The sequence below is a fragment of the Pholcus phalangioides genome, unplaced genomic scaffold (genome assembly GCF_987345545.1).
Source record: "Pholcus phalangioides strain wild (caught in Gottingen) unplaced genomic scaffold, Ppha-v1.0 ptg000015l_1, whole genome shotgun sequence".
NCBI lineage: Eukaryota > Metazoa > Arthropoda > Arachnida > Araneae > Pholcidae > Pholcus > Pholcus phalangioides.
In genome coordinates, this window is record NW_028301608.1 from 15,866,427 (window position 1) to 15,893,120 (window position 26,694).

The window sequence follows — 26,694 nt, forward strand, 5'->3', positions numbered from 1 at the left end:
ATAAATAAAAGAAATAATTTCAGAATAAATAAAAGAAATAATTTCAGAATAAATGAAAGAAATAATTTCAGAATAAATGAAATAAATAATTTCAGAATAAATGAAAGAAATAATTTCAGAATTCCAGAATAAATGAAAGAAAAGAAATAATTTCAGAATAAATGAAAGAAAAGAAATAATTTCAGAATTCCAGAATAAATGAAAGAAAAGAAATAATTTCAGAATAAATGAAAGAAAAGAAATAATTTCAGAATAAATGAAAGAAATAATTTCAGAATTCCAGAATAAATGAAAGAAATAATTTCAAAATTCCAGAATAAATGAAAGAAATAATTTCAGAATTCCAGAATAAATGAAAGAAATAATTTCAGAATTCCAGAATAAATGAAAGAAATAATTTAAAAATTCCAGAATAAATGAAAGAAATAATTTCAGAATTCCAGAATAAATGAAAGAAATAATTTCAAAATTCCAGAATAAATGAAAGAAATAATTTCAGAATTCCAGAATAAATGAAAGAAATAATCCTCCCCCACCCAAGACGATAATCCCGGTGCGACCGCACTTGCCGCACACCCCTAAGGGCGGCTCTGGTTTGAGGGGAATAATCAGTGTCACCTTAACGCATGGGCCAACCCGGGCACGGCTTTGGGGCCTCAAGGGAAGAGGGGCCTCACAGAAATTAGAACCGGTTGAAATTTTCGGAAATTTGCCAGGTAGGACCTCAGAAAAATCATTTGGCCCGAGAGCCCATGATGTTCTTAAGACGGCCCTGGGAATAATAGTCATTTTCATGATTATTATCATGACATATTATAGAGAGTGTGGGGCCTGTAGCTCTTGAAAAGCATCTTATATGACTACATCGTGGACACCTATTGGTCCTACATTCTGCCTGAAGTAAAGGATAAAAAAAAAAGCCCGTACGCAAGCACCGGTTCGACGAGAGAGAGAGAGAGAGGGTCATTCATGTCGGAACATGTTCACTTATTTCTACGTCCGCAACAATGAAATTCCTTAGAAGATAATTTTCCTCTTTCAGAAGAAAAACGAGGGCAGAAATGAAAGGCGATGAGTTGAGATAAACATTCCCGGAACGTTCTGGAAAATGCGTCAGTATTTTTGTCGATGAGAATTCTGATCGATAGCGATAAGATTAATCGGTGAATGCGTAAATGATTATCATTTTCTTCCGACAGGTAAGGTTTTGACACTTTTCCTTTGTCATTATTTTCGTGATTATTTAAGTCCGATCCCCAAAAAAAGAAAAGAAGATAAATCATATCTATCATTATTTCAAGATAAAATGCAAAAAAATAATAATTATTATCTCTTCGAAATTTCTTATTTTGTTTTGATTATTTAATCGAATTTATGTCCTGTGAGATGCTGCCTGATTACTTCAGCAGTTGCGAAAGGTGAGGCCGCACCTGGGCGTAAAATGAACGCAAATGCATTAATTGCTTATTTAATTTTTTTTACCTTGACTGTTTAACAGTCTCAAAATTCCATCAATTTATCTATAGAGGAGAGACTGCTATACATTGCCTCCCACAAGGGTGGAGCTGACCGGGCTCCAGCCCTGGGGCCCGGGACAAATATTATTTTTTGTGATTTTTCACGCTATAAATTCACTATAGAAGCCCTTGAAAAGTCCGTCTTCGGGGGCCCTGAAAAAGATCCCAGCCTAGGGGTCCTATACCAGGATGTGGGGCCATGTTGTTATGCCTTGCAATATTATTAAAAAAAAATTTTTTTTTCTTAAGTCGGGTTTTTACCGTAAAATTTCACTCAATTCCTTTTTTAGTATTTATATCGGGTTACATTTAAAGCAACTGACTACGTTCAAATGACGAATTTTTTAAAAATTGTCGAAAATGGTTTCATACATTTATTTGAAACAATGTTTTTTAACACAGAATCCAAAACTGTTTTATTCTTATACATGCAATAAGTAAAAACGAAGTTATGGCTGATTTGAAATCATTTGGAGAACAACAATTTTCAAAAGTAAAAATCTTCACTCATTTTTTGAAGATACATTTTCTTCCATTACTTTATTTCACATGAAATCAAATTTCTCAAAACAATGCAAGATATTCTCGTGAAATTTTTCAACAGCGTTCCAGATAACAGTAGCCGTGCAATGAACTAAAATCTTCGCTATATGTTCAGAATTTAATACAGTATTTTAGCTGTTTGAATAAAAAAATTTGAATTTTTCTTTGGGAATGTATGTAAAATTTCACGAAAACTGCCATATTTCAAAGAATATTTCCTGTACCTTGAAACTTTCAGTTCATTGCAGTCGTAGCAAACGTACAGTAACAAAAAACATTCGAATATATGCTGTAGTTTTTAGTGTACAATGTCTTTCGTAATTGCTGAAAATGAGCTAATTTTGATAACGTAATATAATCTAATATCATCTAACTTAATTTTGCTTATCAATTTATCAATTGAAATTTTTTTGCTGCGAATAAATGCTCAGAAGCCATTTCTGATGGTACTAACAACGTCGATTTAGAAAAAAATGCCAACAGCAACCTATAAATTTGACGGCATGTGAGGATTTATAATCGCCTCTCAATATAACAATAATCTCCCTCCCCTTCAACGATATTTTTTTCTTGGTCCGCAGAATATCGTTATATCGAGGTTTCACTGTAAATCATATATTGAAATAAAAAAAAATATCTAAACAATGACACAAGTATGATTATTAATAGAGTATATGAGGAGGTTATTTTTTCAAAAGGGAACATTCCATTTTTCCGAAATTCATTTATATTTCAAGCAAATTTCACACTTTTCACACTTCATCATAGTATTTAAATGTTCTTCTGTTACTCCTATACTCTTCCTGCTGGGCAATTTCAAAAATCTGGACAAATTCCAGGCTCTAGGTCGCCACGGCGAAAATTTCAAAATTTTCTTTGCGTAGTTATACTGAACTGCAGACTGAGAGCAGCACAAAAGGTTTCAAATTTATAGCAGCTCATCTGCCAACATGAAAACGGGTCACTATACCCCGAAAAAGTAAAAAAGGGGGAAAAAAAGCTTTATTTTGAACCTTCTTCTTCGGGTAAAAAAATGTTTGGCATTTAAAAAATTATTCTGGTGCCTAGAGTTTTTTTGCGATTTGTCCAGCCGGGGCCTTCGTGATGTTTGTTGTTCCCTTCTTACCTCTGGAATAATAATTAATAATAGAAGGGGCCCATGAGTTGGTGGCACGCTGGCTTCGTGGGGAGTCAGGGATGGATTAACCATTATATTATATGAAGGCCCTATGCACTGAAACGATTTTGGCGCCCCCATCCCCTTTACTGCATAGCCATGGACCTCGTGACAATTAGGTCTGTTTACATATTCGAAAGTCGGTATGTAAAGTGTATTTATTTGTAGGGGGGTTCAGAAAGTTTTTCTTTCCGGAGCAACGGTAGTTTCGAATGCCAGAGGAGCCTTGTGAAAATTTGATCTGGTTAAATTTTGGAGAGAGAGAGGTAGTACGCAGGTATTTATAGGATTTTATTATACCATTGGATTGGTAAGCAGGTATTTATAGCTATGTAGGAGAGTGGGGCCTCAGAAAAATTTGTTTTGCACGAGGCCTACGAAGCCGTTGAGACGGCTCTGCGCAGAGCCCCTAGGCGAAGGTCTTTTGCGGGTACCCCATAACAGACTTTCACGCACCCCCCCCCCCCCCATAATGAATTTATGCGTGAAAAAAATTATGAGAATCGTTCCGTGCCCCGGGCTGGAGTCCTCTCAGCCTCACCCTTGAGGAGATCTATGGCTCTGGGCTTAGTTTATGGAAATTGAGTGAAACCTCAATCCAAAAAGCGAGCATTAATGTGAGTTCTTGATCACAATTAATTTAGTTTCTCTGCTTTTGTGTCACCTTCAGTGCCGCAACTAAAAACTAAAATTTTCTTTGTCGCTTCGGAGGGGGGAGGGGGGTTCTGTATATATTTTGGCAAGGCGGTGGCAATTCCCCGAATTTTTAACGGAAATAGAGTCAGGTCAGTGTCCCTAGGGGAGGGGAGGGGGGAGAAGGCAAGTCTGATGCCCCGGGCGCTGAACCAGAAGGGGAGAAGAAGTCACCCTTTAACCTGCTTCCTCTACCTGCAAGGGGCACCGAAATTCCGGCTTGTTCCCGGCCGAGCACCACGCCCATTACTCTCCCTCGGTCGGGAGCCCTGATCAACCTTTTAATAAAGATATCTTCAAATTTACAATCAAATGCTCCCAAAATTTTGGGGTTTTCTTGCTGATGGTTGATGGCTGGGGGAAAAAGACGTACATTAAAAAAGTTATATAATTTGATCATTTTTTGTGGTGTCCCTTTTCTCCTGATGCCCTAAGTACGTGCTTATTTTGCTTTATTCACAGTGCCTCGTATATGATTGAGCACTTGGTATGGTTCATCAGGTGATTGCATCGATTATAATTGCTAAATACAGTTGTATAAACTTGCAATTTTGAGAAGAAAACACTGCAAAAACAAGCGCAAAAATTTTGTTTCTAAAATGTGTTTACTCGCAACATCTCTGTCGAGGTCGCAGACGAACAGCTGAAACAACATTCAGCTGTGAGCTTATGTATTTCTAATCTCTTTGCACTTTTAAAACATCAGCTAGAGAATGAAGTATTATTAAAACTATTTCACGCGTTTTTCAAGCTTTACTATTGAAAAGGTGCAGCGGTTTCCCTATATCATGTGAAAAAAAATGTGATACACTTTGTTAAAAGAACGTAACATTCAGGCAAGGACTTCCCCCTAAGGGCCGTCTTAATTCACCAGGGCCTACTGGCAGTGGCGTATTCATAGTGGCGGGGGCTCAGCGGGCTATAGCCCAGGGCGGCGGATTTGAGGAATGAGTGTACAAGAAAATTAGTAGAAGCGGCGGAAAAATTGTATAGCCCACCACACATTTACCTCTACCCAGAGAGCGAGTGACCTATAGAGTTTGCAGGCATGTGAGTGAGCAAAACAGTGAACCAGAGCGGCGCTTCTCAACCGCCGGCTCTTGACATCAGCTAAACCGGGCCGTGAGTGATTCTCCGTTTCATTTTTATGCATTTATTTCTCATTTACCGTGTGTATACGACTAGGTCTTCCACTCATAAAAAAGCAATCAACCGGGTCGAAGGCTTCTCGAAAGATTAAGAATCACTGACCTAGATCGTGTGCAAGCATGTGAATGACCAAAAGAGTGACCTAGAGAGCGAGGGACCAGGCCAGTGAGTGACCAAAAGCATGACCTAGAGCAGCGGTTCTCAACCTCTCTTGACTCGGGGAGCCCTTTTCGATAAAAATATTTCTTTGGTGGAGCCCAGTAGGCCTATTTGTTAGTTATTCATCAAAGAGTTACCGATTTATTTTTATTATTTAAAAAATATTTATAATTATTTTTTTAATCTACTGTTGTTTTTCATTTTCCTCGAGTGACCGCGGAGCACCGGTTGAGAACCACTGACCTAGATCATGTGAAAGCATGTGAATAATCAGAGATATTGACCTAGAAAGCTAGGAAACATGGCAGTGAGCGGCCAAAAGAGTGACCTAGAGAGTGTGTGAGCTTGGGAACGACAAAAAGAGGAATGAAATCATGTGAATAATCATATAGATTGACCTATAAAGTGAGGGACCATGTCAGGGAGCGACCAAAAGAGTGACCTGGGGAGTGTGTGTGAATATGTGAATGATCAAAAGAGTGACTTGGACAAGCGGGCATATTTACAAGAGTCGCGTTATACCACAAGGTGGCGAATTCGACGAATGGGTGTCAAGTAATTTAGGTTAGAATGGGAGAAGGGCATGGGCGGAGATACGGGGGGGGGGGTGCCCCCCCCCCAGCATCAAAAGTGAAGTGGGCAGATCCAATTTATATGTATGTATATGAATTGACATCATCATCATCGTGCCCTCCCCCAGCAATAATGACCTTGCCACTCCCCAGACTTCCAAGTCTATCTCCGCCTATGGAGTTGGGCGGCAAAATTCGTGTAATCCACAGGCGGCAAAATCGTAAATCAGCTTCTGTCTATTGGAACAACCAAAGCCTAGACTTTTAGCCGGGTTGCTCTAAATTTTATAAATGCATAAAACAAAATGATCTGCAAATATGTCGCGGGTCCTTTGAGTGTCTTATAAATGTGTCGCAACCCACTTGAGTGATCTGTAAAAGTGTCGTTGGTGGCTTAAGTGCTCTGGAACTGCATTATGGGTCACTCAAGCAGTGTGGGAACCATACCTCTGGTCGCTTAAGTTCTCTCTAAATGTATCCCGAGTTATTCAAGTGCTCTATAAATGTGTCAAGGGGTGTTTAAGTACAGTCGAATCCCGATTTAACGAATACCGTTATAGCGAAAATCTCGTTTTAACGAAAACTTTTATAATCCCCCGGATAAGTTTACATAGGAACAATGTAAAAATCTGGAATTCCTTTTTAACGAAACTTCGTTATAACGAAGTGATTTTTCTGGTCTCTTGGAGTTCGTTGTAACGGGATTCGACTGTACTTCGGAGCTGTGAAGTGGGTCCAATACGTTATCTGTTTTAATGTGTTGCTTAGTTCATTTTTTTTTAAATTACGTTTGGGGTCGCTGGCCACATCAGATGACTCCAAGGCCGCATTTGGCCCGCGGGCCATGGGTTGAGGACGGTTAAGTAGTACGAGATGTACGGTATAGACAACACTAAAGAGCCCAGTCAGCCTCTCCTTTGCGAGGGCTACGCATGCAGATAGTGTAGAAAGCCGCAAAATACCCAGGCCCGGATCAAGAATATCCACCGTGATATAATTACATGACGTATAAAAACGTTCATAGCGAGGCCTTTATTATGAACGTATTATGGATTGCGATGTGTGGCCTCACAACACCTCCGTTTCTGTAAGCTTTCGTAAGCTTGATATAAGCCAAGCTTGCATAAGCCCGTGATTGTAAAATGAGAAATAATTATTATGAATTATCGAATTTCGATTGCGTTGATTTGATGGATTATTCGTAGCGCATGAGCGCTTGCTCCGTGTTGGAAATACCCCGATAAAATGTCACAAATCTTCGGTAATTTCACAGTACTTTAATGGATCGATATGGATTTCGTAATCATGATGGTGATGAAGAAATTCTTGGAATGGCCATGTCGGATTATAAAATCAGTGGCGTCTTATAACGGGTGGGCAAATACGGCCTCCAAAACTACTTAGCATTTCTAATGATAATCACGTACAATATTGATACAGTGAAACCTCACTGTAACGACAAATCCTTCTACAACGATATTTTTTTTCAAATCGTATTTGGAATTGCTATAATCTAATATGCTGACGTCCTCAAACTTTTTCAATTCGTGAGCACTTCTTGTACCCGCCATCATGGCCCCCACATCCTGGAGCAGGGTCCCCTAGGATGGGACTTTTGGCGGGCCGCAGACCAGACTTTGCATGGGCCCCTTTATAGTGAATTTATAGCGTGAAAAAACAAAAAAATGATGAAAATCGTCCCTGGCCCTGTCAGCTTCTCCCCTTATGGGGGCCATACCCGCCATCATCAAAAGAAGAGCACCGTGCTTGTACTTTCACAGGCAATTTGTATTCCAGAATTTTATTACTGAATTTCATGTAATAAATAACACTTGTCTCGAAGGTGCTCTTTCTTTGAAGTCATCTTAAAAGAAACTTCCTGAAAGTTCATATTCGTGATATTTCTAACTCAAAACGCAGTCTTTTCTGGGCTTAACTCAATGAGGTTAAAACAAAAAATTTTTACATTGAAAAAAAATAACCCACGCATTTGTGGCACTAGCGTCTGAAAGAATTAAGGGGAGTTGATATACCTTTAACACACACATGGTGGAAAAACTATGCTCTTATACCGTGTTTCCCAAAGTGTACAATATCGCCCCCTGGCGTGCGATGGAATAGTCCGGGGGAGGGGAGGGGGGGGGGGCGATAGAAGCTACGGGTATAACATAGGATCCTATGATTTCGCCTCATCCTCCCCCCCCCCCAACTCAAGTGAACCCGTAGGTTCCTATGTTAAATTCCTAGCTTCTATCGCCCCCTGGACAGTTTTTTCGTCGACCACACCATGGAGCGATATTGCCCACGTTGGGAAACACTGCTCTAATAGAAATATTATTGAAAAATACTATTTTTTTTAAACTATTGATTTATTTTAAATGTTTTTATACATGGTTTCTGATTGTATGTGCTATTCAATGCTGTTACAAAATTTTACACATCTCTAATACTTTTGTAAATTTTGGGATTACAGAATAAAAGTTTTGTAAAAGCTCTCTGATAAAACGGGAAAAATTCAACCAATAAAGATCATATTGGTTGCGCTTATTGGTTGAATTTTCAAGTTTTATAAAAGTACTTTTACAAAAAATGCAACCAATAAGCGAATCATTTAAGTTCGGTCGAATGTAACAGATGTGCTTATTGGTTACATTTTTCAAGTTTTATAAGAAAATTTTTATTAAACATTTATAGTGTTAGGCCAGTATTACATTATAAAAGTTTTCTAAAAGTTTTTATAAAATTTGAAAAATTCAACCGGTAAGGTTATCGGTTGCATTTGCTCGAATGTAACCTATGAGATTTATTGGCTGGATTTTTCAAGTTTTATAAAAGGGATTTAATCAAACTTTTATAGTGAAATCCCGGCCTATAGTTTTCACCATGTCAAAGGTATCGACTCCCCTTAAAGGGCACGCAAACGCCAACCTCAACTGAAACGACAAAAATTTCGTGGAATCTTTGATGTCGTTATAACCGAGTTTGACCGTATTTAATTCCTCGTGTAAATGATGTCGAAAAACCACACGCTCTTTCGTGAAAATATACATTTTCCCTGAAGTAAAAAAATAAAATTATTTTCACATGAAAAAACATTGATTTTTCGTAAAATACGATTTATTCCAGCTCTTTTTTGAAAACAAAACAAAGAGAGAAAGAGAGAGAGAGAGGCGTGCACACGTGCATTTGCGCGCGCGCGTTTATCTTGTATCCCACAAACGCGCTAAGGATGAACTTATCCGTGGGCTTTATTTCGCGGTAGCGTATCGATGCGCAAAGAAGCGTACATTATTGTGCGCGTGTTTCTGGGACTTACACTTCCTCGTGCTCTCCTTTTTTTTCTCTTGTCGAAGCCGACAAAACTAATTCTGTTTTCTTTGGAAGAGTGAACATTATTATTGCTGTTATTATTAATAGTCATCGCATTTATCGCTTCGTTGATTGGTTTATCCTCCCGTTTTACTTAATCTCTCTAAAAAAAAAAAACAGTTCTTCAATGTTTGTGGTCCCGAATTAGTCAAGGATATGTCGTGTCGACGTTTGTGACGTTTATTTTTTCCTCTAATTTCTCTGGCTGTCGAGTGTCAATATCATAAGTGTGAGGTGAGTGTAAATTCAAAATTCGATCGTTTAATTAATTGTAAGAGGTATGACAAATTAATTAATTCTAAGATTGATATGAATTATAGCGGGCAAAAACGTTCGTAATTTAGAAATTTCCGTATTTGTATTATTGATTACCCGTTATTGCAATCTCGGTCTGTACGTTCAACCTCTGGTTATAGCGAATCAATATTTTCGGTCGCTTGAAGTTTGTTGTAACGTCGTTTGAGTGTCCAATGATGGATCTCGACCTTTAAAACTGTGCGAGTTACTTCATTGGCTTGAAAGCGTGTCGCGAGCCACTTGAATGATCTGAAACAGCACCATGGGTCACTTAAGTGATCTATAAATGTACTACAGGTCACTCAAATGACCAATGAATATATGCCGCGGGTCACTCATCGAGTGATCTGGGAATGCTCTGCGGTGCTCTGAAGGTGTGCCGCTGAATGGTCTCGAAATGATCGGCGGATCACTCAAATGACGTGGAACTACATCATGGTTCACTTAAGCGATCTGGAAATGTGATTTGTTTAATTTCGGAAAATTAGGTTTTAGGTTACGGGCCACACATCAGATGGCTCGGGGTCCACATTTGCTCGCGGACTATGTGCTGAATATGTATGGTCTACAGAGCCGTCTAAACGAGTTCGCAGGGCTGGTCCTGGGGCCCAAGCAATGTGTGGAATCTTTAGTATTTATATACAGTACATATCAAATGTCTTGTTTATACATTAAAAAAAACCTCTAATAACTCGGAAAGCCTCTGGTTGGCTCGAGGACCCTTTAACTCGGTGAGACACCAGTGCAATTGTTACTAATGTGTGAGTAAGGGCCGTATTCACAGACATGGTTTAAACCTGTAATTTTGTAGTAATGTTATGTAGTAGTAGTTATGTAGTAATTGTTATGTAGTAACAATTTTTGGATAAGAGATCAACATAGATTGGTTAAAACCCTGAATTTAACCAATTCGTATCGATCTCTTATCAAAAAATTGTGACTATAGCTTAAACCATGTCGGTGAATACCGCCCTAAAAGGCTTGAAGATACAGCAAGACTTCTGCATAACGTTGATGGTTTAGAATGTAACCTCGGCTATAACGTTAGTTTTAAAGGTTCCCTTCCAACAAGTTGAACGTACTCATTATTAAGTCTCTCCGCTTTTGAAGTCATTTTTATTCCGTCCCCAAGGGTAACGTTATACTGAGGTCTAACTTAAATATATAAATTCATAAACATGTCCATCGATGATAGGTGCGTTAGCTTGAAACGTGTTGATCAGCCATGTTTGTTTTCCGGTGTTAGTCTTTTTGCATGGATTTATGGATATCGGTCGGGTTTGGGATATTTATTGGCCCTTTACAGTGTCTATATGCATTGTAGCCATACCGTTGATCTAATAGGCATCTAGCTTAGACGCCAGAGATGCACCTATTTTTCTTTTTAATTCCTTTTTACTATAAATATACTATGAGAAATCAATGTGGGTTCTCGCTAAAAATACTGATTGGAGACATCATTCAAAAATCTTGACCTCAGGAGTGGTGGTCTGTGTGTTTTAATATGGCATAAGTCATGTTTTTTTTGTTTGACATGAATAAATTGGTATTTTTGAGCTAGCGTTTTTCTTTTTTTTTGGTATAAGTTATGTAAGTGGCTGATATATTTTTAGGCCCGGTGAGACTATTTGCACATGCCTAAGTCCGTCTCACCCCATGTTCATATCCATCGTAGTATCGTCAATAACTAAGCCGACTGATCTAATGTACATGCATATACAGGGTGATTCCATAATTCCGCCTTGCCGCATTTTACTGGCGAACCGTTGATCCTAGGAACATACTTCCAGTTAGAAAAATGAAAATAAAATAATAAAAATAATTAAATAAGTTAATAATTAAATAATTAAATTAAATCCAAATAATGTGTAAAACTCAGATACGGCATTTATGTTGCAAAGGGTTGTATAGTTATTGAAATGAAGAAAAATTAACTTTTTGTAGTGTCATCCAGTGCTCAAAAATCCAATCAGAAGGTTGTTGTCCTGTCTCTCCTGGGGCCACCAAAAGGAATTCAACATTTCTAAGTGCAATATTCGCTGAGATATTTAAATAATGGAGAAAATTGTCATAAACTAACAGAAAATGCTTTTGCCCCATTTATGCTGTTTTCTTGAATTTTTCTCAGATTTTTGAATTAAAATACCTCAGCGGATATTGAACTTAGAAACGTGGACTTTCTTTTGTTGGCCCTAAAAGAGACTAAACCCGCTGCTTAGGTTTTTGAGCACAGGTTGTCCGTAAAAATAATTTTTTTTATATTGATAACTATAGCACCCTTTGCACAAGATTAACGGCGTTATCTGAATTTTACACGGTATTTGGATACTCTTCCTAACTGGAAGTATGCCCCTAAGATCAACGGTTCACCAGTAAATTGCGGTGCCAGCTGTTAGCTATGTGCCCGTGTGTTGCTTGATAATCACATATTGCAAGTAATTTGAAGTACAGTATGTATCGGTAGGTCTCGGGTCCACCTGAGTAAAGCCTAGAGACCCCAAATTCTAACAAGTTCGCTGAGTAGCATTAAAATATAATTACATAAGCACTCTAATAATCGGTGGCTAAACCTAATCGTTAATGCCCGCATTTGCTCATTGCCTCTTAAATCAGTCAAATATACGATATCACCGCTTAATGACCAATTCTTTCTCATCAGTGGGCTAAGGCAGCCATCTTCAACCTGTGGCTCGCGAGCACTACGGTGTTCCGTAAAGCATCCTGAGTGCTCGTGTCCGATTCCGTGCTCGCGAGTTCTTGGTCAACTTTCCAATTAAACAGTTTGTGCAAATTGCAATCAAGGATTAAAATCACCTTGATTTCATGCATTCGTACGTCAAACTTGCCGTAAGTGTGCTCCTCTTTTGATAATGGGTGCAGGCAGTGCTCGCGACAAGAAAAAGGTTGAAGACTCTCTGGTCCAAGAATGGACTCTCTTCGTGTATTCTCGAAGGACTCTTCAAAGACTTGAAAGGTGTATGGCGGGGTTTTTCAAAATTTATTCTTTATTATTTCATTTATAATGCACCGTTAACACTCGCCTACACGTGTTCGTGTGACAACAACCAACCAGAACTCCTAAATATCAATTTACTGTTCTAACCGTGGGTAACCAATATGTTCCACATTGGGAGGACTTGTAAACAAAAAATATACACTGATAATTGTATTGTACATATCTGCTTGAGGTAGAATGCATAATAATCGTATTTATCCACTTTTCTTTTATGTAGCCACATTTACTAACACGCTTGTCTTGTACATAATTGATTGGAGTTGAACGCATATTAATCGTATTTGCTGATTATTTAACCACATTTATCACCTTATTTAGCCGCATTTATCATGATAATCAAAAAGAGAAAGAGAAGAAACAAGGAACTAATCGTGTCTATCATATACTGTTTTGAAACAAACAGATGTAATTTTGTATAAACCTCAACTTGACAAGGAATGAAGTGTAAATGTAGCGCGCGCACACACACACACACGCGTTTCATTTTGTAATATGACTTGGATTTAGTAAATACACTTTCTGGATTGCACTGAGTGTTTGAACGTAACTTGACTTTTTACTAGTATAGCAAAATTCCTGATGTAACAGCACCTCCTAGAGATCTATCTAAGGTGCTGTGTAACATCACCTTGTAGGGTTTTTGAGTCACGACACCCGTGTGACGTATTTCCCCCATTCCCATTTTTGGAGAGGTTGCTCTGACTTGAATTGGTTACTGTTGACTGAGAGAACTAATGGTGACAGCAATTTGCCTGGTTTAGGTTTTAAGTGTGATTGACCATGACCGAGTTGGACAAATTTTTTTTCCTCCTCATACACGTACGCATACAAACACCAACACTTACCCTACATTATCAGTCTATTAAATCTTTCACAGGTTTTCACGGCCAGTCTTTATGCTGACAGTCGGCCCGAGGCCTGAGAATCTGCTCCAACTTCAATTCTGATCTTGTATGTGTGCCGTCAGAAGAACAGAAATAAAGCGCTGACAATAGCAATTTGATAAGATTGCAGTGATACGAATTTTTCGGATAACGAAGATTTTTTTTTCGTGGTTTTTCTGTCTTGGCAAAAGGATATTTTCTTTGGTATGGATGTACGGGCTAACCTAAACCTGCCCTTGGGGGGGGGGGGGGGGGGGTGTGCGGTCGCACATGACCCCACACTTACGGTAATAAAAGTGAAATAATGTATGAATACATTAAATACATTTTTTTTGTTGAAAATAAGGTATCTGAGCTTAAATTGATTTGATTCCGGAATTTTCATCATATTTTCACAATTTTTTATCAATTCTGGAATTATTTCGTTCGCAAATTCTTTATATTCATCTCTCTCTCAATTCTGAAATTTTTTCCTCTCATTAGTTCTCAATTTTCATCAATTCTGGGATTCTCTCTCATTAATTCTGAATTTCAATCCATTCTGAGATTTCTTTTCTTTGATTAATTCTGAATTTTCACTGGTGAGTAGACATTTTTCAGCATTCCTGTTTATTCTGCGGTAATGCGTGAATCTTTGGTGCCGAATTCCGATACTTCCCCCCACAAAATATATCAAATCGAGGGCACTGCGTCTGATAATGTCGGGGCCTGTGTTAACAAAGCCACAATATTGTGAACTGAATTTTTGCTACAATCATCAAATCAGAATCGCTATAGCCCGGTTAACTTCTGTCTCCCTCGGAATCTTTTACCGGATGTAACTGCGCTTCATTTTCCTGAAAGTTTATGAATCATTTCATATAAAATGATAAATTAATGATAGATAGAAAATGAATTTAAACAAAAAGGAGCCTATATTTTCAGAGCACGAGTTCTTTCAATGGAAGAAATTTTCTTGGTATCAAACGTTCAGTCATTCAGCCTCGACATTTAGGAGCTTATCTTTTCCATCTGCATGTATCGGATATAGAAATGAGTTGAACAAATCATAAATGAATGGGGACACCTACGAACTCGACTGGGTTGTGACAACAACAGTGTCGTCTTAACGCATGGGCCCACCCGGGCCATCAAGCGAAGAAGGGCCTTACAAAATGAGATTTGGTTGAATTTTTCGAGAATTTAATAGGTATGGCCTCGCAAAAATCATTTGGCCATGATGGTCTAGAGACAGCCCTGGACAACACCAGCTTTAGTAGATCATTTTCATTGTATCACGATTACTTTTTGCACCCTAGGACTAATTGGACCGGGACCTGCAGTTTATTGCCGATTCTGAACGACAACGTTCAACATCGTGCCCTTTTTTAATACCCAAAGAGAGGTTGGTGCACTAACCCCTCGATGTGGGACTTCCTGCGGTAGCAATCTTTTTATGTGTGGTCATGTCAGTTTCCGTTGTACCTCCGCGTCAGAAGAGTTTCTGAAAGCGACGAATCGGATATCCAACTCGAGACACCTCTAAACATTCTTCCGTAGTTTAGGCGAGTATCTTATCGACCTGCACTACCGCGTATAGCTCCTTTAATAGACTAAAAAAGCTGGTGTTGGTTGTGTACATTAGTGTAAAATACAAAGATCTTCAGTATCTCATCTTCCTGTAAATTCTCGTTCATCCAACTTTGAAGTCTGCTCATTTTAGCCTTCGGTCAATTTTTCTTTTCTATAGTGCGCCTAAGGTTTTAAAAACTTATCCTTAAATTGCGGGCTATATCTGGAACGAATTAAACGATTTTTCATGGAAAACCTAAGGAAAATAGTATTTTGGCTAACACGCGATTCCGGTGTGCCGAGGTATTGCTGTACAACTGTTAACGGAGAATGCCTCGCCGAAAAATTTACCACCATGCAATTCACCGCTAAAAAATTCACTGACGACCATTCATTCATTGACGGAATAATTACCAACTAACAATTCACCGACAACAGCTCGACACGAGTCAGTGAGCCAGTATGTGAGCGAGGAATGACCGAGTGAGTCAGTAAAATGATACATAAGTGCATGAGTGACAGAATGGTTAGTGTTGGTGAGTGATTGAGTGACACAGAGTGATCGACTGTGTGATTGACCTGACTCGATCGCTCATTCATCCACTCGTTCACCGGCATGGTTTAAACTGTAGTCACAATTTTTGGATAAAGAAATGAACGTAGATTGGTTAAACACCTGTATTTATCCAATATCGATCTCTTATCAAAAATATTGTGACTAGTTTAAACCATGTTGGTGAATACCGCCCTTACTCACTCATTCATCCACTCGTTCACTTACTCACTCGATCATTCATTCACTCACGTTGAACTGTTGTCATTGAATTTTTAAAGCGATCAATTTTCCGTTCGCTGACTTCATGGTGGGTGAATTTTTCTAGCGGTGACTTGTTGTCGGAGAGGTTTCCGACGGCGAATTTTTCGGACGCAACTGTACAATTGTTAATGTCCCGTAGAATTTCAGCAATTATCCTTGGTGTGTCACGAGGTAAAATAAAAAATCCGAAACTTGTATATTTTAGTCATTGCATTGGTTTCCTGTACAATAAGTATCGGCTATTACCACGCATTAAGCAATAAGGAACTGCAATTTTCTCTTGAAATTAACAGCGATTCTCTCCGTAAGAAGGAATAAGTATAAAGAGTTTGTTTAGAATTAAATCTCTCTTCAAGCCTCATTACGGTTAAATGGAAGAAAAACCCCATTTTTTTAAAAGTCCCTTTCACAATAAGCCGTTACGTACGTATATTACAATATCTTGATTTGGCGGAAAGTAGAACTTGTCGGGCTCAAGGAAGGAAAAGGGACGCGCTTTCTTTACGGTAATTTTCGGTAAAAGGAAGTTCGTGAGGATGCCGAGCTGCGTACGCGTCTCATCTCTTTGGTATGGGAAGCTGCTTCCTGGAAGTTACGTATACTCTTTTTTTTTTTACACAAATGGAATGTCGGTATCGACGTAGTTTGAGAAACCGATTCTGGAATAGGTGCCAATATAGCAAAATTTCATTCGTGATACAGTGATTTCCCACTTATGCATGAGTGCACGGAAAATACGTGTAAATAAGATGAGTTATAAATGAAAACGAGAAGGGGAGAATTATTTTTTTAAATATGTAAAAATCGTCGGTCCAGTTCAGTGTTTCTCAAAGTATGCGTCGCGGCAAGCTAGAGATATTTATTTGTGTGCCTATCTAGGCTTTGTGGAGAAATGAGAAAAACAATCCTGCTGATCTGAATAGGGGATTCGGCAATACCAAGGATTTTTCGTATTTTCCAGATGGTGGGCACATTCTCTTTAATTTCATCTGCAGAGACCTGTTGTTTCTTTGCGCACAGAATTTCGATATCTGTGCGAAATAAAAAAAAATATACAATATAAGGAATTTTTTTTCTGCGCAGCAGAAACTATGTACACGGACGTGCTTTCTTCATTCTCAGACTAAACGTCCATATTTTGTGAACTTATTAACCAAAAAGACACGATGGAACCATGAAAAAATGGTGCTTTTCTTAGTTACTTTTGCCCATAGCCAACAAATGGGTATAAAGAAATTTTTTTCAGCCAAAATATCCCTTTTAGAAAATAATCAAGTATACATTATAGTACAGGGTATATAATGTTGAGAAACTTCATTTAATTAGAACCCCTTCTGCCGCCTATCAAACAAAAAACACAACAGGGGTTCGATTCCCGGAGAAGGCGAATCACTTCTTTCCAAATATCAGTTTCGGCATTAACATCCAGAAAATTCAATTCCTCAGTATATTTCAGGCCGAAAAAATACCATCTCTTCATACAAAACGCCAACTGGGACGAAAATCGCTGTAGTTAAGGGAGGCTGTTAAGACTCCACTCAGCGCTTCACGCTACTAATGCGTGTTATGAGGAATTGAAAAGTGTCTCTCTGGTGTATTGGTTAGCGCACTTGCCCGGTATGCAAAGGGGGGGGAGCTGGGTTCGATTCCCGAAGGAGGCAAATCACTTTTCAAATATCAGTTTTGACATTAAAATCCAGAAAATTCAATTTCACAGCAAAAAACACAACAGTTAATACTTTAAAGTAGAATTGCAAAGAATATATAACGTGCCAGATGAAAAATTTTATGATAATAAATACTTTTTGAGCAATAATATAAATTAAATTATCAAATTTTCTGCAAAACTTAACAGTTGATGTTTGCGTATAGTAAAATAGCATTAGTAACACGCGCAAAGTATTTGATTTCTGAAAGTCATATTTTGCGATTGATAAAATTTTATTTTTACCCGTTTGTCGGTTATGGACAAGAGGTAAAAGCACCATTTTTCCATGGTTAATTAGTGTAGAACTCAGACGCATCATCCATGTTGCAAGGGGTTGGTTGTATAGTTGTCAAAATAGAAATAACTTTTTATACGGACACACCTTCCTCAAAAACCCAATTAGAAAGTTGTTACCCTGTCTTTCCTGATGCCAACAAAAAAAAATTCCCCGTTTCTAAGTGCAATATTCACTGAAGTATTTGAAATCAAAAATATTGGAGAAAAATTGAGGAGAAAAAAAATACGGGGAAAACGATTTTGTGTGGCTTCAAACGTATTTATGTTGTCGGAGTTTTGTTTCGTGTTCTTGCTGGTGCTGCCATCTGACCTCCATATTTTGAAGCAGTTAATGTAAACGCTTGAATTTCCATGTTATGTAAGCATCGTATTGTTCAGACTGCTTACACTCTACGGAGAGACTTTTTGAAATGGGAAGACCGACTCGCGTTCGCACATTGAAGTGGGTAAACCGTAGGAAACAGACTTCAGCCGACCATTACCGTGCCGCCAATAGTGTTCGAACCGATAAAATCAGATGCGTCCCCCCACCGTAAACCTTAACGCCCAAGTGGCGTGGTGGTAAGATGCTCGTCTACCATCGTGAAGGTGGCTGCCATAGTCCCGGGTTTGAACCTGAGGGAGGATATAGATATTTTCGCTAACAAACTTGAAGTGACCACCGACAGATAGCGCCTTCATTTCCAACCCATCTCATTAATGACAGTAAATTGCAATATAGCGATATGGCCAGAGTTGGTGATTGGTGAATCAGTAGATGCGTCCCGCCTTATATCTTTTTACAGATTTGAAGGCGTTTCCAAGGGATGAACGGATCTAGCGTTTATTCATAAATCTAATTTTTGTATACAAAATGGGGTTCGAACAGGTAGATCTCGCTCCAGTCATGTCAGTCAAATTTCTTTGAATGCTTGGGCTTCGATAAGGGGAATCTCATATTCATATTATCCATATCAAATTATTAAAAATTTTCTACAACTTCTCAAAACATTCGAATAGTGAAAAGTGCGAAATTGACACACAAAGCAATCGCGGATGTATTTATGAACACATTCTACCCTTAACTTTTTTTTTGAAGAGGCATTATCGCCTCCCATTTTCAGATGAAAAATACTAAATAACTGCTAAATGCAGCCACGTGTTTATCCTTACAGCCTGGCCTCAAGTCGTTGGTAGCCACTTGACCTAAGCAGCTGAAGCACCATCTCTTGCGGTTTTCGGAGTAGGCCACAATCTAGTGAGAGCTCCAGCAAATGCTCTCACATTTTAAAGACGCTATTTTTCTACTGGAGTTTGATGAAATCTAGGTAATATATCGTTATAGAGGGCAAAAAAGTAGCATGCGGCAAATAACAGCGTTAGTAAAGTAAAATATATTGTGCACCCGATATTTTAACTCTATAGCAGTGTTTCTTAACCTTTGTTTGCCCATGGCCCCTTTTGGACCATATTTTATTTTCGTGGCCTCTGTCTTATCTGGGGCCCCACGCACTCATTCAGTAGCAAGACAGTTTCTACTAATCGAATTAAACTTATTCAAAACTGAATTTTTTCGTGAAAACTAAATTTACAATGAATCAAAATCTTATAAATAAAATCGATCTCTGAACCCCTTGGCCGTGCTTGGATCCAGGATCCAAAAATCTTGACATTTCGTTCTAGATCCCCGCCTATCACGAGTTTTCCCTTTTGTATTGGTTTTATGCAGGGCCCACACTACATGACGATTCCAGGGCAAAGTGATGCGTTCAGGGCCCCGTACTTAGCTGGAAGTAACAGCTTACGTATATGCACATTTTAGTCTCGAAAATTATTACACTAGATCTTTTTATATAGGTCTATGGACTGCCCCGCCCCCGGTCATGCTCGAATGGGCCCATACGTTAAGATGGTCCAACTTCATATAGGGTAGCTCCCCTGGATTAAGTAATAAAAGTAATCACGTTTTTTCCCCCCACCATATTTTACTTCTCTTTCTTCACAGTTGAATTTTTTTCCCAGCTCTCTCGATTTTCACCCGTGTCCACTTAGTATCTCCCAGGACCACAATAGGGGCCCTGAGAGCTGCTGAAATTTTTTACGTGCTCGGAGATTTTTATAGAATCGCACCAAATTATCTATGACAACCCTAACAATACGATCCCATATCTGAGCGGGGGCTATGTTTCTTCGATATTATCTATAAGTTCAGTGTTAAAGCCTTCAAAATTTCTGCATGCAAATCAATATGGCCACAATTCCTTCAAAACTGAATTCACATTTATGCAAGTCTCACTTGGTGCCAATCAGTATCAAGTGTTTAATAATTTTAATTAGTAATTTTGTTAAGAATTAGCGCGTTTCTAAGTGCAATATTCGCAGAGATATTTGAATTAAAGAAGTTGGGAGGGGGGGGGGAACAGCATAAACTGACGGAAAATGCTTTTTGTTCCTTTACATTTTTGTGTGTCTATTACTTCCGATTGATTCTAATGAGTGTGGATATTTTCTTTCCTAAAGAATCTAATTATGATAGACTGATAACTTTCTTCTAATGAAAACAGTCAAAACTCAGTTGACTGGCAGCATTCTTCGTCTCTTCATAAAAACTTGCCAAAGCCAGAGAATTCTGAATATTCCTCGTAAACATGGGTATCCTACATTCGTTGGGATCGTGTTTTTTTATCAAAATTTTGATGTCGTTGTGGATGTGCTACCAAAAGATTGGCGAGATCTAGTCAGATGGATTTCGGTGTTTCTTCTATGTTTGTCTCATCCACAAATCAAACGGATTTTTTCATTTTGACTATTTCATACCTCAAATTCACGATCCCATTCTCAGGTTTAGAACTAGATTGGTGCAGCACCTCCTAGAGATAGAGGAGGTGCTGATTGGTGTCCTTTTCACAGTTCATTATAGCGAAATCGCGTAAAAGGGGGTAATCGGGAATGAAAGCGATAGGGAGTTGCTCCAGACCAACTTAAACAAGATTGCAGCATGGGCAAATGAATGGAGCATGACGTTTAGCGTAGATAAGTGCATGGTCGCTCATTTTGGTTCGAACAACCCACGGTTCTCTTACGAGTTGAATGGTGTCACTATCCCGGATGCAACTAGAGTCACCGATTTGGGAATTCTCATTGACGAGCGACTTAAGTTTTCTGAACATTGTTCAGCGGTTGTCAAAAAATCGAATAGAATGCTTGGTCTCATTTTCAAAAAGGTCTCTTCGCGTTCTCCTAAAGTCATTCTTCCGCTTTTTCGAGGCTTAGTTCGTCCTGGACTGGAGTATGCTGTAAGGTTTTGGAGACCATACCTACAGAGGGACATAGACTTGGTTGAAGGGGTGCAGAGAAGAGCTACGCGTGTCCTTATTGGCACACAGGGCTTGAGTTATGAAGAAAGACTTCATTTTTTGAATATGTTTACATTGGATGAACGCAGGTGTCGAGGAGATATGATCGAAGTGTTCAAAATTTTCAATGGGATGGATAGGATGGACCATGAACTTTTAGTACACCGCCAATCGACTGCTTTTACAAGGGGACACCAGTATCGATTGGTGAGGGACAATGCAAGGTTATGGTGTCGCAGGGAATTTTTCTCCAATAGGGTTGTTAATAAATGGAATAGCTTACCCCCGGAGGTAGTAAATTGTAACACAATTGACACGTTTAAAAAGAAATACGATAAACATGTTGGGGTAAATCGAGAAGCTATCCATTCTTAGAATAAGACAACCATAAGTATTCTTTATGGGCATTGTATAATATTTTATCATGTGTATATATTGTTTGTAATTTGTGTTAATTGCATTTTTAATTGGGTTGCTGTATTTTTGAAACATATGACAACCATATTTTTATGGGCATCTTTTTATCAGCCACCTCGCTGGGCATTTTGCCTGTTGTGGCGTTGTATTTGTATTTGTATTTGTATAAACGGAGGGATACCTGTGATTAAAATGGTATTCTGATGGTATTTTTTAAATTAAAACTATGCTAACGGCATCCATTTAAATCAGAATTTTCTAAGAAAAAGAAAAATTTCAATACGTTTCTATGGGGATGAACCGTAGAGGGTCTATAAAAGCAAGGAAAAAATCCATGGGTATAAATAGTAATTCACTGTCATGTGAATATTCGAATTAGTTTTTATTTGGTAATAAAGTCGACGTATGTCTCTGAGATCGTAAAAACAAAGAGGTCGCTGTTCAAACGAGTAAATATTTTTTTTCCGTACCCTTTTTTGCTGGGATTTGCTGAGAACAGTAATCAGGAATATCTTATTTGTTCGTGCTTAAGGTGCGCGACAAATGTACACAAGATCTTTCTCTCGCACTCTTCTGTCGTTAAATGTGTCGCCACTCATTTTTGAAACGTGTCGCTGGCGTCAAGTCGGGATCAGATGATCCGAGTGTTGTCATGTGAGTAATAGTGATTGATAGATAACGAATAATAAGATAATAATAATGAAGAATAAATATATATATATATGGATTAATAGATAAATACAAATATTAATAAATAAATACCTATGACTATACGATGACGACGATCGAACTGATATGTGGAAGCTGGACGGATATACGCCATCACTTAGAAATCATTTATAATTTCGATCGTCCGTTGGCGTAGATTGTTTTATTTATCTGTTATTAGATGGCTGATGTCCCATGATTGTATCAAATTATTTTTGTTGTCTGCGGCGGATGCGTTCCTTTTGTTTTTAATATAGTTTCCGGATACACCCAGCCTTCGGGGAACGCTTCGATATCTCTCCGAGATGTGAAGCTGGTTGTGTCCGGTCTTTCAATGTTCAATCCCATGTAAGTTTTCTTGAAAATATACTCGATTTCTTTTTCTTCAAGAAATTAAATCCAAAATGAAAACATGTTTTAGTTTTTTAGTCCCTGAATGTTGCACATGAGCTGAGCCGGATTCGTCTTCCCTTTTTTGTAGCTTGCAGAGCGGATGACGGATTCCCAGTGATAGCGATGGCCTTACTCCTAAACGTCCGTCACCTGGCCTCATTTACGTCACCTCACCGTCCGTCGAGTGTGAGCAGCGGGCCACCAGAAAGGACTGATTCATCGGCGACCCTAGTATCCAATGGCAGGGAGACTTCATCTTCGACTCACGATGATGGATCATCGTTCGACGATAGGTCCTCCGAAGCTGCCTACAACAACCCAGTATTCCTAGAATCGAATACAGAGACAGGTGAGTGAATGTTCTAAGAGATTAATGATTATAATACAAGAAGCTTATTCCACGTGGATGTGCCCAGTACCTGTTTCTTGCATGGACAAACGGGACACTTGCCCAAAGCATAGCTTGGGGCCCATTTGGATGCCAAAATTGGCATCTTTCGATATTTTATATTTTTTTACAAAAAGTAACAAATATTTATAATTTTTGGTCTTCTGGGAAGCATAGGATCTCCATGCCCCTCTGCTACTGTGTACGCCTCTGCCTCAATGAATCTTATTTGGATATAGTTGCTCTGGATATACCAATTATGGCAACTGCTTCTATTTCGAGAATTCAATTTGATTGTTTTGAAATGAATCATCTGGACCTGAAAGGCTTGAAGTTCATTTTCCCAGGGTTCCTTACTTTGTTAACCAACCAAACATTACCTTGTCGTGTAGGCTACCCAGGACTGCAGACAAAAATGTAACTCGGTAGGAGTAAGCATGCATCAATGCTTCCCTATTCTCCTAATGCTGAACGAGCTGTCAAAAGAAGATGAAGAGCCGATTCGGCATTCATCGCTAGTCTTGCGAGCCCGGATGCTGAATCTGCCAGCCTTCTCCTATTTGCAGGCCTCAGGTCCTTTGTTTACCTTGTCCCGAAACATCTTCGTCAGAATAGGGACTTGTAATTAATATTGTTTTCATGCTATTTTTAATTTACGCCAACAGAATCGCACCATCAATCGACAACCGGTAATGGGTACATCAAAGAAAACTCTCGTAAAAGGCTCGACGGCACGAGAGTGCGAGACTCGGTGGTCCACATATTTCCAGAGGTCCCAACGAAAACTCCGGGAAATGATATGTATCCTACGTTCGGCAGCAGGCCATCGCAGCCACCGTCTTCGCAAGACGGACCACCGGCGAAGAGGACGAGCAATAGCAGTGTGACCAGCCGCTACTCCAAGGAGAAAGACGCAGGTTCCGGACGCAAGAATGACGACGACGAGAGTTTGCTGGCCATCTGTCTTCAGGTGTTCTTCCCGTTCCTCGTGGCTGGCATTGGAACTTGCGGAGCTGGTCTTTTGCTGGATGAAGTTGAGGTGAGTGCGACCAAGTTTTATATCATTGCTTTTTCCTTAAGCCGGGAATTATACTATAAAAGTTTTATAAACGTTCTTTTATAGAACTTGAAAAATGTAACTAACAAACGTATCGGTTAACAATGGGCTTATTGGTTGTTTTTTTGTTTATTTCAAGTTTTGTAAAAAACTTTCTAAACCTTTTATAGTGTAATGCCGGTGTTACAGCACAGAAGCTGTGACTCAAATCTGATCTCTCGCTGTGCCCAACGGAAGTACAATCAAACTCAACATCCAAGACATAATGGAAATACCTTTTGAGCACAGTGAGAAAGATGGGCCAACGATATTTGCTCAGAATACAAAAATAGAACACCAGACAGTTGTTTCGAAGCTAATCTAGCCTATTCGTCAGTCGGAATAGCCTGTTATAGTGCAGGCAACTCGCTGAAAACAAAGCACGTGATTGGATCGGAAGCCGACGCGTGATGAATGAATTTGATCACGCATCAACTCCTTATAGTTTCTCTGAGGTTCCAATACCCCATCAGTTGACGCCATGACTCCAACAGGTGGAGGAGCTGACACCGCTCTATCCCTGCAACCCTTATTATTCTCTGATTTTATTATACCATATGTAAGGGCACTGCAAACAACCAATGAAAGTTATTTTGAACAGGCAAAAATCTACAGAATTTGAGAGATCGTTTTTCAAATCAATCCAGCGGAACCTCGTTATAACGGACTAATAGGGGGCTGAAGATTGTCCGTTATAATGAAAGTCTGGTTTATAACGAATAATTCTTATAGGGATGTAATGCTACAGGGTGTATATCAATGAAAGTACAGTAGTTATAACTGGAAAGAGTTATGTACAGTAGAGTTATTATACAGTTGTTAGCTGCGTTTATTATATATCAAACAGCCTTCTCAGCATAGGTTGAATTGGAAAAAGATGTGTACGTCTACACTGTTTCAATCTTAATTTTTCTTGCTGGCGAGCGATCAAGCAGCGCATCCATATTTACGTAAAACAAAACAAGATCGATGTTTAATCGCTCGCTTAGAAATGCTTCCCAAACGAGTTGATACTTTTTTTATAGATACGTAATATTTCAGTTGGATTTCAACGGAATCGAGATTGATTTTATATTCTCAACCCCCGACAGCTTTTTCTTTGAGAAAACAAATAATTTCAATATTTTATAGTGAATTTATCTTTTTCTAAACGCGTGTTTGTGTTCCTTGCAGAAATGGGACGCTTTCAAGAGCGTGACGGAAATTTTCATTCTCGTGCCCACCCTGTTAGGGCTGAAAGGGAACTTGGAAATGACCCTCGCGTCCAGGGTTTCAACCCAGGTGAGTTCTATTTTTATTCGTTCTATAAGCTTTCGATTATTCTCATGCGAACGTCCTCTTCTTCGGATTAATAATTACTAACTTCGTCGATTCGTTTCAGGTAAATTTAGATAAACTAGATTCGTGGCGAGAAAGATGGTACATGTGCTGGGGCAACATGACTCTGTTGCAATGTCAGGCGACAGTGCTGTCTTTCCTCTCGTCCTGTTTCGCCACAGCGATGAGAAGCAGCAGAGAGAACGCCTTCGACCTGGATAGGGCCGTACTTTTAGGAGCCAGTGCCCTATTCACCGCGACTACTGCGAGTCTACTTCTCGGTAATTAGCACCATTTATATTGAGAATTTTTGAAAATGCAGTTGACTTCCCGGGTTAAGAATTTAATCCGTTCCTGGAGTCTGTTCGTAAACCGAAAAAATTTCTCCCGTACGAATTAATGTGAAATTAACCAATTGAATCCTGGAACCCCCTCAGATTTATAGTATGGACTTGTACACAACTGCCCGTCCATAACGTAAAACCAATGGAAATAATTAAACTGCGAAAAAGTTATTCGCACGAACAGGGATTTTTTTTTTTTTGGAACAGAAAAAATTGGTTCAAATTTTTGTCGATAGAGGGGCAGTAGTAATTGGACTTGGACCTTTCTTCAATCTCTTCTATGTCCGAAACGTTCATAAATCCTTAGTCCGCGATTCATAACTAAAGTAACTTCACCAATAATTCTTTCTCTGATAACGTCAACATCACAATGAAAACTTTATCTAAGCGCCAGTAACAGGAAAATTCAGAAATGATCTGTTAATTGTACACCCTGCATTTTTTATGACTCTGATTTACATATTTCCAGTAGTATGCTTTCTTGCTGTGCCCTCTATCGACAAAAATTTGAACCAATTTTTTCTGTACCAAAATAAACTCCTTTCGTGAGAATGAGTTTTTCGCAAACTGCATTCAAATATACCAATTCCGTCAATTTTTATTAATTTTAAAACTGTTTCTGAATTTATGGGACACCCTGTACTTTACTCTGTTGAAATATAATTCGTAGACCAAAGCCCCTACAAAAAAAAAATGTCATGTAGCAACTGGAATGCTTCTTTTGGCATTTAGTTCAGCTTGCATATTCGTAAACCGAATTTTTCTCAAACCGAGCCGTTCGTAAAGGCTAAGGGTGTGAACATAGTGCGTCCGTATTTCGATTCTGGAAACCCGCGTCGTCTCTGGTTGAAAACCAGAATTTCAAACTAAAATAACTTCCAACCGGAGACGACGCGGGTTTCCAGAACCAGAAATACGGACGTACTATGTTCACACCTTTACGGGAA

General features: G+C 38.9%; 1 protein-coding gene across 4 annotated transcripts in view; it reads left to right on the forward strand.

The window, feature by feature from the left end:
* The first annotated feature begins 833 nt into the window (after positions 1–833).
* Positions 834–26,694, forward strand: part of LOC149075538 (solute carrier family 41 member 1-like) — a 54,392-nt gene continuing 28,531 nt past the window's right edge. The window contains exons 1-5 of one of the 4 annotated variants that reach the window (XM_089242933.1): positions 834–1,199; positions 22,691–22,951; positions 23,656–24,029; positions 25,260–25,367; positions 25,468–25,684. In XM_089242933.1, the coding sequence (XP_089099059.1) occupies positions 22,726–22,951; positions 23,656–24,029; positions 25,260–25,367; positions 25,468–25,684 (925 nt within the window). In that variant the 5' untranslated portion in view covers positions 834–1,199; positions 22,691–22,725. Of the gene's footprint in view, positions 1,200–9,057; positions 9,414–22,035; positions 22,156–22,230; positions 22,558–22,690; positions 22,952–23,655; positions 24,030–25,259; positions 25,368–25,467; positions 25,685–26,694 lie in introns of those variants that run through there. The other 3 variants (XM_089242932.1, XM_089242931.1, XM_089242934.1) reach the window with 3 other exon arrangements.